The sequence below is a fragment of the Colossoma macropomum genome, unplaced genomic scaffold (assembly GCF_904425465.1).
Source record: "Colossoma macropomum unplaced genomic scaffold, Colossoma_macropomum, whole genome shotgun sequence".
In the NCBI taxonomy this organism is placed as follows: Eukaryota; Metazoa; Chordata; class Actinopteri; order Characiformes; family Serrasalmidae; genus Colossoma; species Colossoma macropomum.
The window spans coordinates 27,414,657-27,429,553 of NW_023494800.1; the positions used below are offsets into that span (position 1 = coordinate 27,414,657).

At 39.7% G+C, this 14,897-nt stretch overlaps 2 protein-coding genes across 2 annotated transcripts; both read right to left on the reverse strand.

Annotated features, from left to right (window-relative positions):
• Positions 1–548: 548 nt before the first annotated feature.
• On the reverse strand, positions 549–5,486 carry LOC118820433 (V-type proton ATPase subunit e 1-like). The gene is made up of 3 exons (XM_036588780.1): positions 5,272–5,486; positions 5,013–5,060; positions 549–1,436 (listed from the first exon to the last, which is right to left on the reverse strand). Exons 1-3 carry the CDS (start codon positions 5,373–5,375, stop codon positions 1,343–1,345), a joined length of 246 nt encoding a protein of 81 aa, XP_036444673.1. The 5' UTR covers positions 5,376–5,486; the 3' UTR covers positions 549–1,342.
• A 672-nt stretch (positions 5,487–6,158) lies between these two features.
• LOC118820326 (prenylcysteine oxidase-like) lies at positions 6,159–14,645 on the reverse strand. Its single transcript, XM_036588622.1, has 6 exons — positions 13,463–14,645; positions 12,713–12,919; positions 11,279–11,453; positions 10,444–10,655; positions 8,922–9,062; positions 6,159–8,060 (listed from the first exon to the last, which is right to left on the reverse strand). Exons 1-6 carry the CDS (start codon positions 13,566–13,568, stop codon positions 7,399–7,401), a joined length of 1,503 nt encoding a protein of 500 aa, XP_036444515.1. The 5' UTR covers positions 13,569–14,645; the 3' UTR covers positions 6,159–7,398.
• Between the last annotated feature and the right edge of the window lie 252 nt (positions 14,646–14,897).

Consider the following 14,897-nt stretch of genomic DNA (forward strand, 5'->3'; position numbering starts at 1 on the left):
GGAGAATCACTCTAAAAGGGGGTTTAATGACCGGATTAGACAGCGATGCTGATAACCAATTAAAGGGGAATTCTACTGAGGCTTTAAAATGTCTACATAATGCAGTCGTTAAGATGTAAACATAGACATTCAGAGGGTTTTGTAGCGAAACGGTTCGTTGTAGAGAAACTTACTGACTCAGATTTCTTTACAGTGGTGGGGACTGGAACCAGGGGTCGCGGTCATAGCATGAACACTATGAATAACTTTGTTTACATCTTAATCTTTTAATGATGCAGAAAAATTCCCCCTTTAACAATTTCATATGTTCAGTCTCACACCAAATTCAAAATTTCATTCATATTTTTATAACTTAGTCTAAGACCAGAGGTCTTAGCTAAACGTTTGCACCCTCTGATACCCCGCCACGTATAAATGCAAAGTAAGATAGTGTTTATATATTCATGGCAGATGAATTTGATAGCTTAACCTTTTTTAAATTCACTTTTTTTGATGTGTTCTGTAAAAACAGGGCTTGTACCATCAATTAACAGAAATAACACTTCACATACTGTATGTCATGGCTGTTTAATGATGGGACAAACGTAGTGTCACATTCTCTGTACTTACAAAGGAAAAGGTCACACATATACAATAAAAGTGGAACAAATAACTGATCATATTTATACAGTTTATCACTTATGTTCAAATTGTGAATCGACAGTGTTAGAGCTTCCAGTGACATTCTTTAAGCATCAACCTCATACGTCTACATGTAAACTCAAAAGTCTCCCCTTGCCATCACATTTTGAATGCATGCTCAAGAAAGGGCTGAGGTGTTGAAAGAGGAACAAGCGCAGGATTCCACCGGTGGGCAGGGCCCTTGCCGCCAGTTCAGGGCTGTGTGCAAGGCCTTGGGCGGTCAGCAGCACTCTGCAATGCACCGAGCGCTTGGATCTGCCTGTGGCCCTGGGCTGCACGCCAAGTCCTTCGCTAAATAATAGCATCTATTACTCCCAAGAAGGAAACAAAACTTAAACTTAAAAGCGGCCTGAATGAGGCTTTGTCCTGCTTGAGCTCTCGCAATTACTGTGTAACCTACCAAGTTGGAGGCTTAAGGCACAACATTCCATACAGCACTTATATGGCACTTGCGGAATGTAAATGTTATTCAACCTGAATTGATCTGGATACAGACGGAGGCCATGAGCTTTGAAAATGAAAGGAAAAGTGCAAAAACTTTTTTTTTCCTTTGACATTGCCATGTCAATGTGCTTGTGAATCAGACATCCCAATTAACACTGTTTTACTCAGTAAGGCAAGGTTTGGTCCAGGTCCTTTAAGCTTTGATGAAGCCATTGTCTTAGGGCCAATGGTACTGAAGGTACCATATGGTGTCGTTGCTCAATGCCGGTCCAAACAGGGGGTTCAGCTGGGCTAGGATGGCTATCAACCAGCTGTAAAGAAACAAGAACAATGATGTCAAAGGCACAATAAGCTGTAAGGCTCTTACTCACTTTTCTGCCAAATGCTGCATTCTTCGGGATTCCAGAGAAGTGAATGATCCACTTTTGTCATGGTTACCCGTTTCACACAAACACGCAGATGAAAGGGCCAGCCACACAATGTGTTCAGTATTAGCCTTGACAGCACAAATAATGTGTGCCTTTAGGGGGGTTTATTTGAACAGAAAGAGAAAACAAAAGGAACACTTGTGTATCCTCATCATAAAATCATGCCGGGAATTAAAAGGGCAGGTGTAAAGAGGATAGGGAGGAACAAACTACAATTCCTGTGAGAGACTGTTCTGGCAAATGTTTTCCAATGATGCATGCACTAACCCCAATCTCTCTCTAATAGGCCTGTGTCAGTCCTTAGACACGGCATTATTAAAAATACAAATGCTTGTCAGAGAAATCCATTTTCCCCCTGATGGGCTTACAAAATAGACTGGAAGTTAAGGACCATTAGTCAAACATCAAGCGCGACACCCCATTTAGCCCACTTCTATTTATAAACCCCATTCTCTAAACCATCCTCCAAACAGATTCACTTCTATCTATCACTCACTGTCTGTTCTTTTGCATACTATGAGGCTGTTTTCCAGACATAATGTAAGCCTAGCAATGGGGGCCTGTATCACAGTGCAAGTTCAACTTAGACTAAGTTGCAGCTTCACAAACGGAACCGCGGATAACTTGTTTTCCAAAGGGAACTCCAGTGATTTTCCCAAATTTCACCATGATTCAATTGATGAAATGTACACAAAATCATTCTGAGTGGTTTGATGTGCAATGGTGTATTGTAGAGAAGCGTACAGGCTCAGATTTTCCTTCCAGTGGTGGTGATAGGAACCAGGGATTTTCAATCCACAGCGCAAATACAGCCATTTTATTTACTGTCTAAAACGACCAGCAGAACTACACGTCTGAGTTGTTATAGGGTTGATAATGATAAAATAGTTGTAACTCCAAAAAATATGTTTCCACTGGGGACTATCTGCCTTACAGCTTTCTGCATGTACGTCTCCACCATAAATGGTTTTTAAAAAATGTTTTAGTTTAAAATCTTAAAAAACAAAAATATCATAAAACAACGTCTCAGGCATCAGACAACGTATTTGTAAACATTTTGTGTAATAAAGTTCTGTGATGTAGCGTTAAGAGGTATTAAAATTCTTCAGACGTCTGGTTCCTATCACCACAGTTTCTAAGTTTCTCTAGAATGGAGCATTCTCATGCACATGCACATGAAAGTGTGATGTTTATGATTTCAAAAAAGGTAAAAGAAATATATGTAAATAAAGTAAAGCAGTTATAGCAAAAAAACCCATCATCACTGCCACCGGATTAATAACCGCTTTACATTCTTAATATCTATGTAATATGATTTGCTCACTCTGCTTAAAAGCAAGAACAATGTTAAAATTAGCTGGCTAAGCAAGAAATGCTGCTTTGTGAAACAGACCCCTGGACTGTGACTCTACATCTTTTTGTCCCAGGACCTGTAAACCCTGTACGGCCTTGATTTACTAAGTCCTTGTGTGGCATGCAGCTCTATTCATCCGCTGAGAGGAACAAAATGATAGAGTGACACTCAGATATGGGCTTAAAAATGGACTTGATAGTTATGAATGGGTTGCTATGTAAATAGATTCCACAAACAGTCAGAGGGAACGGAGGCTGCGCTGTTTGTTTCTGCTGTTTCCAGGATTCGCCCGTATAAGACAGACTGTTTGAGCTGGTGGTATATCTGTCTGCATGTGAAGCCTAGTGCTTATCTACTTATAACATGGAAAGAATGTCAGCATATGATAAAACAGATGAATATGAAACATCACATCATGGCACTGTGTCTTTAATTGTATAATATGGTAAAAGTATTTAATACAAAATCATCTGTGCACCTACATCCATAATAACAAAATAAGTAGTTACTACAATACTACTTTACAGACAGTGATCTCTGCAATTGCATGCAAAAGAGCTGGACGTATCCTGTATGCACAAAGGTAGCTTTTGGTGCCATCCCCAGGGTTACAAGAGGAGATTTGGGTCTTTAGCTCACAATGTGGTCATCTGAAAACTGTTGTATCTGGAGGCAAAGGTCTCCATCTTTATCCTCTTGAGAATCACATTGCTTTCTCACAGCACTTCAGCACAAAAGGCTTTTCTGTTTCTCCACAGGCTTTGGCAGCAAAACCAACAAAGGCTAGAAATATCCACATCTGCCATGTATCGCCCTCCTTTGCTTATCTTTGGTACAACAGGCAGAGTTTAGATCATTCTTACCTTCAGCGGTTTGTATTCATGGTCCCAACATTTAGGGGATTTTTCCTTCTGAGGTCCACTTATGATGTTTGTGTGCTTTTATACACCATTCATTTTTATATTACTATTTTCCAACTCTCTTTCTGTTACTGTGCCTTTTAGACATGATATACGTAAATGAGCCCTGAGCACAGACCTGGCTGAAACACTCCTTATAATTTCAGCGTGATTGGGCAGAGGTTCACTGCTACAGACTGAAAAGGCATTAGCCTGCATACAGCTAATGCATACATTAGCCTTTAAAATCACTATTCAAATGCTTGGGATCACTATTTCAATAAAATAAAAATGTTGCAGATAAATGTATGAAATTATTCTATTAAAATGCTCCTACTCCTTACAGATTTCAACAAATTAGTAGGAAGCTGTAAACAATGAAGACATTTTGGATGAGTCCGGAATGATGAACAGAGTTGCAGATGATTAAAATTAACATTTAGAATAGCTCATATTTAGAACACAGTTCTCAGATCTCAGGCTGAAAACTTTTTGGTGTTCCCAAAAAAATGAATATTCAATAAAACATCTTAAAATACTTTCTGCTGTCTAGCTTACAGTATTTCAACCTACACAAGTTAAATTTGAATAAAGTAACAGCATTTATTAATGATAAGTGATTCCAAAACTTTGAATGCTAATGTATGTAAATGCCCTGTCTCATAAAAAAACACATCAAAAACCACATAAAACCGTACTAAATTGTACGTGGTTTGGACGCAGCCACTTAATTCAAAATGGGCTATTTTTGCAGCTTATTTCCATACTTCGCCTGTTTGGACTGGGAAGCGGACTGTACGTTGTCGATTCTTTTACTGACGAAATGTGAGGAAAATTCAATGGGCCGTTTAAATAACTACAGAATTCGTACTTGTGAATTACTGTACTTGCTTCGGAGTACAGTTGTTTGTGGGAAAGTAAATTTCACGTCTTCATGCAGGTTTACTGAGGTGAAAAATTAAATTGCGACAACCTATCCAGTTTAGTGAGGAGGATGAAATTGCCTTCCTATTCTCCAGCTCCTTGGTCGAATTTTCCCGTTCCACCTTAAACGGTGCAGCAGTTCCGGCGGCTAAGGCGTAACTGATATATGTGCGGCACCGTTTAAGGTGGAACGGGACAATTCGATCAAGCAGCTGGCGTATACGAAGGCAATTGCAGCTTCGTAGTTTAGTGACCAGTGAGAGTAAACGCCGAGTTACTTACAACAAGTAGCAGCAAACCGCAGTAAGCACCAGCATGGTCACGATAACACTGGAGGAAGAAGACAGAAGTAACCCAAGTGTTAGAATAAGCTGAGCAGTTGATGACTTTTGCAAACATCGTTTTCCGTTACTACTGAGGCTCAACAAGGCATCCTAAAAAAAGACTAATAAACAAAATAGCAAAACATTCATTGTTATAATATATAATGATACTGAGGTCGAAAATAGCTAGTTTTCGTTAAGAGCACAGTGTGACCTACCCTCGGTTCGGTCCTTTGGGAACGAACAGCGGGATAACTCCGCCAACAAACAGCCAAAACAGCGTTATTACGGCCATCGTTATGGCAAACTTGTGTTCAGCCATTTTCGCCTGGTTTGGGCGGGTCTGATGTTAAAAAAAAGTTTAAAATGTTCACAATATGTATTACAGAAATCGGCGAGTGGTACTCTGAAGTACAGAACAGCAGGAAGTGAAATCACGTGTTCGGTGACGTCATACATCGAAACAACAAGAATTTCTACCTGAAACTTTTCTACCTAAATTATTTTTTTTTCCTGGCAAAAATGAATACAACATTGAAATTCCTAGAAAAAGAAAAAAAACAAATTCTTGAAACATTACGATTGTGTTTATACCCTAAAGTGTGTTTTTTTTCTATATTTATCTCCTAAGAAAAATCTTAAAATTTATTCTAACATATTACTGTTTTTCCGTTTTTATCATTTTTGTTCCATATATGTTTGTTTCTGTGCAACAACCATGTGCATTTTCAATAATACAAATAATAATACATTACATTTAAAAAGGGTATGATTCTGACACTGAGAATGTAAAATGTATCTAATATTTAGTATATAGGTTAGATATTGGCTAGATATTCTTTGTAGTCTATGCTTAGGCTCAATCTGACTTTGGGAAACTGGCTCTTAGTGTTCTGACACAAGTTCATCTCACCTCCAGCGTCGATCTAAAAGGGCTTGGCTACGTAAAAATAACAGCTGAGCAGAACTTCCTGAACAATCACACCACATAATACAGGTACCAAAAATATCATATACATTCATAGTTCATAAACACTCAGTTAGAGTGTTGTATGGGGCCTCGCATCATGACAGAAATGCAAAATGGGACCAGGCACAAAGAAAATGAGCATGACAGATATTCTACTTAGTATCAAAGCATCATCCATCAGTGCTACAACATACTTACACATTCTTTAACACAACCATAACCAGCCTTTATTCAGTAGTAGTCACAAAGCAAACACAAAGAAATTGAGGTTCAATCAAAATTTTCCTATTTTCCCCATAACACTAGTTCTGACAAAGTTGCACAAAAACATTCTTGTTAGATTTAAATTCCTTAAAACACACCATTGAAACCGGTATCAGCCATAAAATGACTGGACTTGTAACAGACTTGTTCAGTGCCATGCTCTGCAAGGCAAAAAATGTCATTCATTTCGATTTGCCCTATTTTTAATGTTTACTAGAAGTATCAAATATGTGATGTCTTCATTATAAATTAAAAATATTATAAATGACTTTAGTTAGGCAATCTAAGGCCTGTCTCACAAAACACGTTCAAATGTGTCCGCAATTGACACATAGTTATGTCATAATGACCAAGTTTTAGACACTCAGGCCACGACGAAAATGTGACATTTATGATGAACAGCCAATCATGTGAAATATGAAGAGTAGCAGAGCTGTTTGGTTTTCAATGAAGGAAAAAGAAATCATAGTAGGTAAATATGTAAAAAGTAAAGCACTTATAAGGGTAAAAAGAAACACTTTCAATGTGTTAGTGCTCATCAGAACTATAACTGTTTATGTTCTTGACATCCATGTGGTACAACTTCATTCCTTCACTGAAAACAATTATTTTCATGCAATTGATGCCACAAATGTCACTAAGAAAACAAAGTGATCCAAAAAAGACCAGAGAGGTCCACCTTAGTCAGAAGGCTATCCCTGGTTAGCCTTCCTTGCAACATAAGTTGCCATGGTGATGAAGCCCAGTAAAAAGTGATCCACTGTAATGAGACAGAAAATCCACAGTTAGATCAAACTAAGCTAAAAGTTAGCAGGGAAAGTAAGAAATCCTACTGTGTAACACAGGCCCCTGTGGCACTGTTGCTACCTGTTGAAAATGTCTGTTGCTTGCTTCAGATATATTGTGGCCAAATGTCTATCCATGAGAATGACTTTTGCCTTTGAATTTTTTCTACTGAGAAAAAAAAGTTAAATAAACAGTCATACAATGCTGTTTGAGATCAGTCTGAGACAGCAAACCATTACAGTTTATAACATAAAAATCTCCAGGTTAGTGCTGACCATAGTTTCTCACTCTTCCTAATGGCAAAAAAAGAAGAGAAGATGCGAGATCACAGTTCTGTTTTGATCTTATGCATGAGGTCCTTCTGGTCAATCATTTCCAGCTGCCTGTTCCAGCGGTGGTAGGCCAGCAGCGCAATATTCTTGGCTGCTACAGAGCTCATCTCCATGGCACTTCCAGCCCATTCAATCCCATTGAGGTAGTAGAGGCTGTCATGAAGTATCACTGGTGGAAGTTCCTGAGTACTTCCATAGTGAGGGTACGCCTGCCAGTCAGTGACCTGGACTGAGTAGTAGGACTTGAATAGGGTCTTCAGCTCGTTCTTCTCCAGAGGTTTAGGGGAGAAAACCTTATAGACTCCTGCCTCCTGGGGCTGCTTGCGGCGGAAGCCTGCAGTGATGTTAACGGGACAGGCGCTGGCAGCACTGTTAAAGAAAAGCCCTGGGGTGTCTGTGGTCAGTACACTCGCAAATGGGAAAAGCTTGGGGTCTGGAAAGCCAAAGTAACTGCAGTTCAGGTAGCCATGAACAATGGAGGCCACGGTCTGATGGTAGAATCCTGCGATGTCTGGCAGCTGTGGTTCAAAGCCTTGGAAGGAGATGCCCGAGTTGACATTTTGCTGGAGAGGGGTAGCTATTACCACTATATCATAGAAATCGGACACCTTGTCAGTCTGAGTAGTGTAACTGAGCTCATACTGGTGGGATTCACCTAGAATGAATAAAAAAAAGTCTTAAAAGGAAGTTCCATAGATTTTTCTGAATATATGTATAATTAAATCATTAAGATGTAAACAAACAAACTCATCAAGTCAGAATTGGTCACAGCACTAGAGAGGGGAACCAGATCTTTTAATGCTTTTAATGACTCCTCAAAATTCTCCCTCATAAAATGTTATCACACATAATGGTTACAAATATATTGTCCGTTGCCTGAGACACTGTTTTATTATAGTTTTGGTCTACAATGTATTTTTAAAATACAGAGAGATACATGCAGGGTATTCTAAGGCAAATTATTATCCAAAGAACTTTTTTCAGATTTACCCCTATTTTACAATTATCAACATATACATATTACCTATAAAAACTAGTGGCACGTGTTCACTGGTTGTTTTTGCTGGCTCATAATATATAGAGATACATCTGACTAGGAGACACTGCAACTACTGGTTCCTATCATCTTCATTATAAAATAAAAAGTTTCTTTGCAGTACACCATTTCATATCCAAACACAATTGATGGAATAACCCTTTAAGTTTTAAATACAATTACTTTGCACATCAACTAGTACTAAAGGATAATATTGTTACATGGAAGAGCAACAGAAACACACAGCCTGAAGAATTTTGAGATGGGTCAATCCCCTGTGATTATCTTTGCAATAACATTTGAAGAAAAAGTGTATAGCTTATTCAACACAAATAATAATCTACTAACAATGAGACAAAGTCAAATTATGATAACCCTGATGTAAATGTTATTCTGGCTTGTGTTCACCATTCGAGATCCATGTGTCCAAAAAAACCAAATTATTATTTACTTAACCAATAAACCAATTACACAAAATACCTTTTAACTGGAGGGAAATGGTAGTAACTTGCGCCTGGATGAAGTTGGCCTTTGCAAGTTTTAGAAGTCCAGAACAAACCAACTTGTTCCCTCCTTCAACTGCCCACAGGTTGGTCTGAGCGCCAGCCAGAGACACAGCTCCTGACAAACAACAACAGAAAAGAAGATAGAAGAATGTTCTATATAAGCCTGAAGTGAACTCCAGTGTCCATTCTGTGAACTGATTAAACAGATGCCAAATATGAGTTGCTTAATTTGTAACTTCACTCTCCTTTTTAACATCTCAGATACAAGCCATGTGTATATATATAAAATGTTTTTATTTTCATCAATTACATTCTTCAGCAGCATATTAACATTTGAATCCTGGCTCCACAACAGAATTCGATTTTTAGATAAAAATAAAATAATCCTTGCGCAGACAACCTCACCTAGCTAGTAGCTAACAAAAAGGCAAACAGAGAGATTTAAGACGAACATTGATAATTTGGAGACAAACTGACTTATTTGTGTTTATAAGCACTCCAGCTGGTTTCCTGATACGTTTAATGTGCAACGATAAACTGTCAAACACTAAAAAGTCGCAAAACTGAAGTCAGCTTCTCTCGTTCCACCTTAAATGGTGCAGCAGTTATATTCTGGCGCCTCAGGCAGCATTTAACGAGAATGGGAAAATTAGAACAAGAAGCTGGCGAATGAGAAGCTGACTTCAGCCTCATAAAAAATCTAACGTTGAAAGATGTTTTACAAGAAACTGTTCTACTTTTAGGCTTAGCTAAAACTTAAAGCAGAGCAAAGTAAGTCTGCATTTTTGTTTATATAATAGGTTTTTAGCCTATACTAGTACATCAGCACATAGCCAAGATGATAAAATGGACACAAAATGTTGTGGCTCCCAAGGTAGTTTGATTTTTATTGAAATGACAAAATGGCTCTTCTTAACATTTGGGTTGCCGACCCCTGAGAGTGTAATATGATGTACCACAAGGCTTTGTTTTAGGGCTCTTTCAGTTCTTCCTTTTATTCACATTCCCTAGGGATACACAATCCATAAAAAACAATGTTGCATTTCACTTTTATGCTGATGATACTCTGTTACATGTGTCCAGCCAGATTCAATGACAGAGTTACACATAATGGAGGATTGTGTTCAAGTCATAAAAGCCTAGATGACCAGGAACTTCCCTTTGCTGTCACTCCAAATAGGCTCCAACAAATTCAGAATGGTATATCATACTGATCTGCTAAAACATTTTAGCCTGTTCCGCCTACTTCGCTTAGCTGAGGCAGGCTTACTGCAAATTCCTAGCATCACTTACAGCTCAGCTGGTGGAAGATAATTTTCTAATACATCTCAATAGCATTCCAGAGAATATCAGGAATGCAAGCTCAATAGCTATGCTTATACTATTCAAAGACTATAAGACAGTTTCAAAGTGGTTGCCGAAAGATTTGCCTTGAGACTGAATAATACACTTGGAGTTCTAGGGATTAACACAAAAAAAACCTTAAATATGCCTACCAACAAATGCTGGGATGCTGATGTTCTGGCCGTAGTTGACCCGCATGATTGGAGCTATGACTTCGTCAATGAAGCGCTGGGATACTCCCAATTCCAATAGAGACTCGGACAGAGAGCGGCGGGTCATGTTGAGAAATCCTGTGCCCCCCAGCGAGTGCAGCAGCTCTTCCACTGAACTAAAGGCATAGCCGTGCGCCTGGTACTTATAGATTCTAGACAGATACACACAACATATTTTACAGACAAGTCAATTCTTTACATAAAAAGAGAAATGAACCAGAACATTAGTGTGGTAAAGTCTGTTCTGTAATTTAAGTCTACATTATCATTGCGTTAAGACCTACATCAGGGGTCACCAATCTTCTGGTATGGTGTGGCTGCAGATTTTCATTCTAGTCAAGCAAGAGCAGACCACATATAACTAATCAACTGTTAGGTGACTGAGACTAATTGATTAAATAAATAGATGCAGGTGTTCTTCTGCTTGACTGGAACGACATCCTGCAGCCACTGTAGCCCTTTGTGGCTAAGATTGATGACATCTGCCCTAGAGGAATGACAGAAACAGACAGACCTACAGAGTGGAATGGTTACATATAAAAAGAATTAATATGGTTTGTATAAATATGTGATAAACACATGGCAGGATTGTTTTTGATTTATTTATTTACGCTACTTTAGTTTTAAGTAGAACGTACATAGCTTTGCCAGTTGAACTTGTGAGAACTATTCAAGCTCCTCAACAAAGCAAAATAACTTGTTTTAGGCTATGTTTTGTGCAACAGGTTTTGTGTGGAGGAGAATGTGTGGCCTTCTCCAAACTCAGTTTAATTACCTCATGAACTTCTCCATGATCTCCTCCACCCACATCTGCAGGCGGATGAAGCTGATGCCATAACGCCACCACAGGCGGAACAGGTCTAGCAGGTACCAGTCGGTCTCTTCCAGAATAAACTCCTTGCCATTAAACACCGCTGTCTTCCCTGCCACGCTCTTACGATATTTCAGCCCTGCAGTTAAGAAGTGCAAAAAGCCCAGTGATGTCATGAGATGTGATTAATGCAATTCCTCATCCAGAGTTTCTTAGGATATCGTGAAACATATCCTGCACATTAGACAGCTCAGCAAGTATTTGGTGACCTCTACCATGCTGCAGGCCATCTAAAACCTTGCATTTTTACAGTCGTTTGGATGTATTTCATGTATGGCTTACTCGAACTGGCCATATTGTCATGTCTGAAGCACTTAACAGCACTGATAAGCATAAACCAGCTTGGCACAGCTTGAAATTCTTACTGGTTGGTTTGTGCTGGATTTTTCAGATTGTTCAAAGGTATTCAGACACTCCTTGTAAATTAATGAATTCAGCTACTTTAAGGCACACTCATTAATGACACAGGTGTTCAACTGCACACACAGCTTGTATAATCTCCATAGAAAAGCAATGACATGGAGCACTGCGATGCAATGGAGCAACCATGCCTATTGTGAAGTGTCATCTGGAGGGGTATAAAGATCCCCAGCACTGAGCTGTGGAAGAGTGGAACTATGTTTACTGGAGGAGTGACTGAGCACCCTGGAATATCACTGGGATGAGTTAGAGTGGCCTTTGTGATCCAGAACTAATCATCCAACATCAGTCCCTGACCTCACTAATGCTCTTGTGGCTGAATGAAATCAAACCCTTACAGGATTGTTCAGACAAACACTAGTGTAAAGCATTCCCAGAAGAGTAGAGTGGGGACAAACTCTCTTAATACCCTTGATTTAAGCGGAAACACTGGATGAGCAGATGTCTACAAACTTGCCATATTACCATACTGTTGTGCCAAAAGCACTTAAAAACGTAACTCCGATAATTATTTAAAAAATTCTGCATAATTAAATTGTTGAAACATAAACTGTCATTTAGAGTTGCTTGGTGTAAAATGGAGCATTGTAGGTAAACTTAACACCTGCAATTCATATAACCAGGGGTCTATAGTGCAAATACAGCCATTTTATTTGCGGTGCCAGTGACCAGTGAACCTGCACATGTCCTGTGAATTTAAAACTGATAATGGTGATGAATCCAAAACAATTTCAGTATATCATGTTTGGGTATAATGTTGCACCGCCTGCATGTATTTAAAATGTGTTTTAGGCTAAAAGTTTATGACAAACCTGCTGTAAAGTAAATTAGATTAATACCAGTCATGGTCTTACTTCCAGAAGAATCCCAAAGATTTGATTTGGGCAAAATGAGTGGGTTAAAAAGGTGAGTAAAGACCTAGCTGTTTAACGAAGTCCTGCATGTGCAGGTTGAGGGAGTGGATGATGGACCCTCCAGACTCGTAGTCCTGCTGGTTGACCGTAACTGTGGCTAGCCGGCCGCCCACCGCCTTCCTCTCAAACACATCGATCCGCACTTCCGGCCCGAAGTGCTGCCGCAGGAAGTGCGCTGTCGTGGTTCCGCCGATTCCAGCGCCTACAACAGCTAAAAAAAAAAAACAACAAACACGGATCAGACAAGAGTTAAAAACGCTTAAACAACGCTTACAGTCTACACGTTTACATGATGGAGCGTCACTCGCACAACAGGCGTGTATAAAACAAGCGCTCAGGCACTTAATTTAGATCTCGCAGCTGCCGTTAACTCCCCATGATTATCGGAACACATTCATAACGCCCACTTCTCAAACTCGAAATGTCACAAAGCAACCAGGACCACAAAATCATACACAAGACAATAAAATATTACAAGATACAGCCCTCGCATATATAAGACGGTAGAATAAAACAAGTAGAAAAGGACAACGTAGATTTATTTTCTAAAGGAGCCGGATAACGGATAAAGAGACCAAAGATAAAGGAAGCTCCTAAGAGAGACTCCTCACTTTTAACTCAAATTATCTTTGGCTTTACTGAGAAATTCTGCTTTGTGAAATAACGTATCCTCCAGAAGAAACCGTACAAAGAGAAAACTGAAAACGGTTAAACAGCACACACAGTGAAAGACAAACGGCAGCACTAACGTTACCTATCTTTGATGGCGGTGCGCCGTCCAGCGGTGCAAATCCTGAATCTCCTCGCGTTCCCCCCAAAAACACTAAACTGAGAAGGTATAAGCTGATACACAGCGGCATGGCGGCAGCAGCTCAGACAACTAAAGCGCAGAGCAAGTCTCCATCAACGAAGACAGAACCTGCCAAGGACCCGCTCTCACAGGCGACATGCCTCCACAGTCGTATCGAAGATGCGGTGCGTATCAGGCTGATCGGCCATCACTGGCGCCAGGAAATAGGCCTTTTTTTTACTACACGAAAAAACAATGAAGGCTGCGCACGCTCCGTTTCTGCAGGAGGATCAAGCACCATCCGGCAACAGGACCGCGTGACTATGCATGCGCTCTCTTGACCAATCAGATTAAAGAAAAGGGATCACTTCTCGACGGCGTTGGTTTGACCAGTAAAGATGTTGGACTGGCCTCTTAGGTCGGTATTGGCATGTCGTGAAAGTAATTTTATTTCAGCAGCGTCTGAGAAGTCTGTGTTGCCTTTTCTCTCCTGGATTGTGTTTCTGTCGTAGGTGTTGTGCCAGAAACTGCACGCTGCGTTATCTGACTTTAGCTATATTTGATCTAAACCATACATAAATACATACACAGTGGACACAGAGTGCCTTAAATATGTCATAGTTCTATGGAATGAAAAGGCTTAAAGGAATAGTCTTAAGTTTTCTTTCTGTTTTCTTGGGCTTTAAACAATTTATGGTGGTTATCTTTTTAAAATTAGTGCTTGTAAAGGAACAGGCTCACACAGGGCATAAAACTGGGTCTAGTCCCAGGTCCAAAATGGCCTTGTGTAAAAACAGTTCAGTGACATCCTTAGTGTTAGTGAGTGAATCAGTGATAACTAGGACCCCCAGTGGGCCCAAGCATAAAAAATAATGCCCCACCCCCCCCCATACAAATTACTTTTAACCAATAAAAAAGAATTTACAAAGTAATTCACTTCATTTACAAAGTAATTCACTTGCTCACTTGCTATTATGTCTCAAACAAGCTGATGCTCTCAAGGCCACATACTAGCATCTGCTGTTAGCCTACATGTTTGTTAGACTACCTGTATAAGATTTTAAAATAGTTCATCTTGAATATACACGAATCAGGCATAACATTATGACCACCTCCTTGTTTCTACACTCATTGTCCATTTTATCAGCTCCACTTACTATATAGCTGCACTTTGTAGTTCTACAATTCTCCAGCAGCCCTGCTGTTTCTGATCCACTCAGACCAGCACAACACACACTAACACACCACCACGTCAGTGTTACTGCAGTGCTAAGAATGATCCACCACCCAAATAGTACCTGCTCTGTGAGGGTCCATGAGGGTCCTGACCACTGAAGAACAGGGTAAAAGGGGGCTGACAAAGTATGCAGAGAAACAGATGGACTACAGTCTGTAATTG

Bases quoted from the DNA above. Each gene is read 5' to 3' on its own strand.
- LOC118820326 (XM_036588622.1), bottom strand. From the start codon at position 13,568: ATGCCGCTGTGTATCAGCTTATACCTTCTCAGTTTAGTGTTTTTGGGG. The intron at 12,920-13,462 runs GTAACGTTAGTG...TTTTTTTTTTAG, and splicing joins CGCACCGCCATCAAAGATAG to CTGTTGTAGGCGCTGGAATC. The intron at 10,656-11,278 runs GTAATTAAACTG...GTATCTGTCTAG, and splicing joins ATCATGGAGAAGTTCATGAG to AATCTATAAGTACCAGGCGC.
- LOC118820433 (XM_036588780.1), bottom strand. From the start codon at position 5,375: ATGGCTGAACACAAGTTTGCCATAACGATGGCCGTAATAACGCTGTTT. The intron at 5,061-5,271 runs GTAGGTCACACT...TTCTTCCTCCAG, and splicing joins CCCAAAGGACCGAACCGAGG to TGTTATCGTGACCATGCTGG. The intron at 1,437-5,012 runs GTAAGTAACTCG...GTTTCTTTACAG, and splicing joins GCGGTTTGCTGCTACTTGTT to CTGGTTGATAGCCATCCTAG.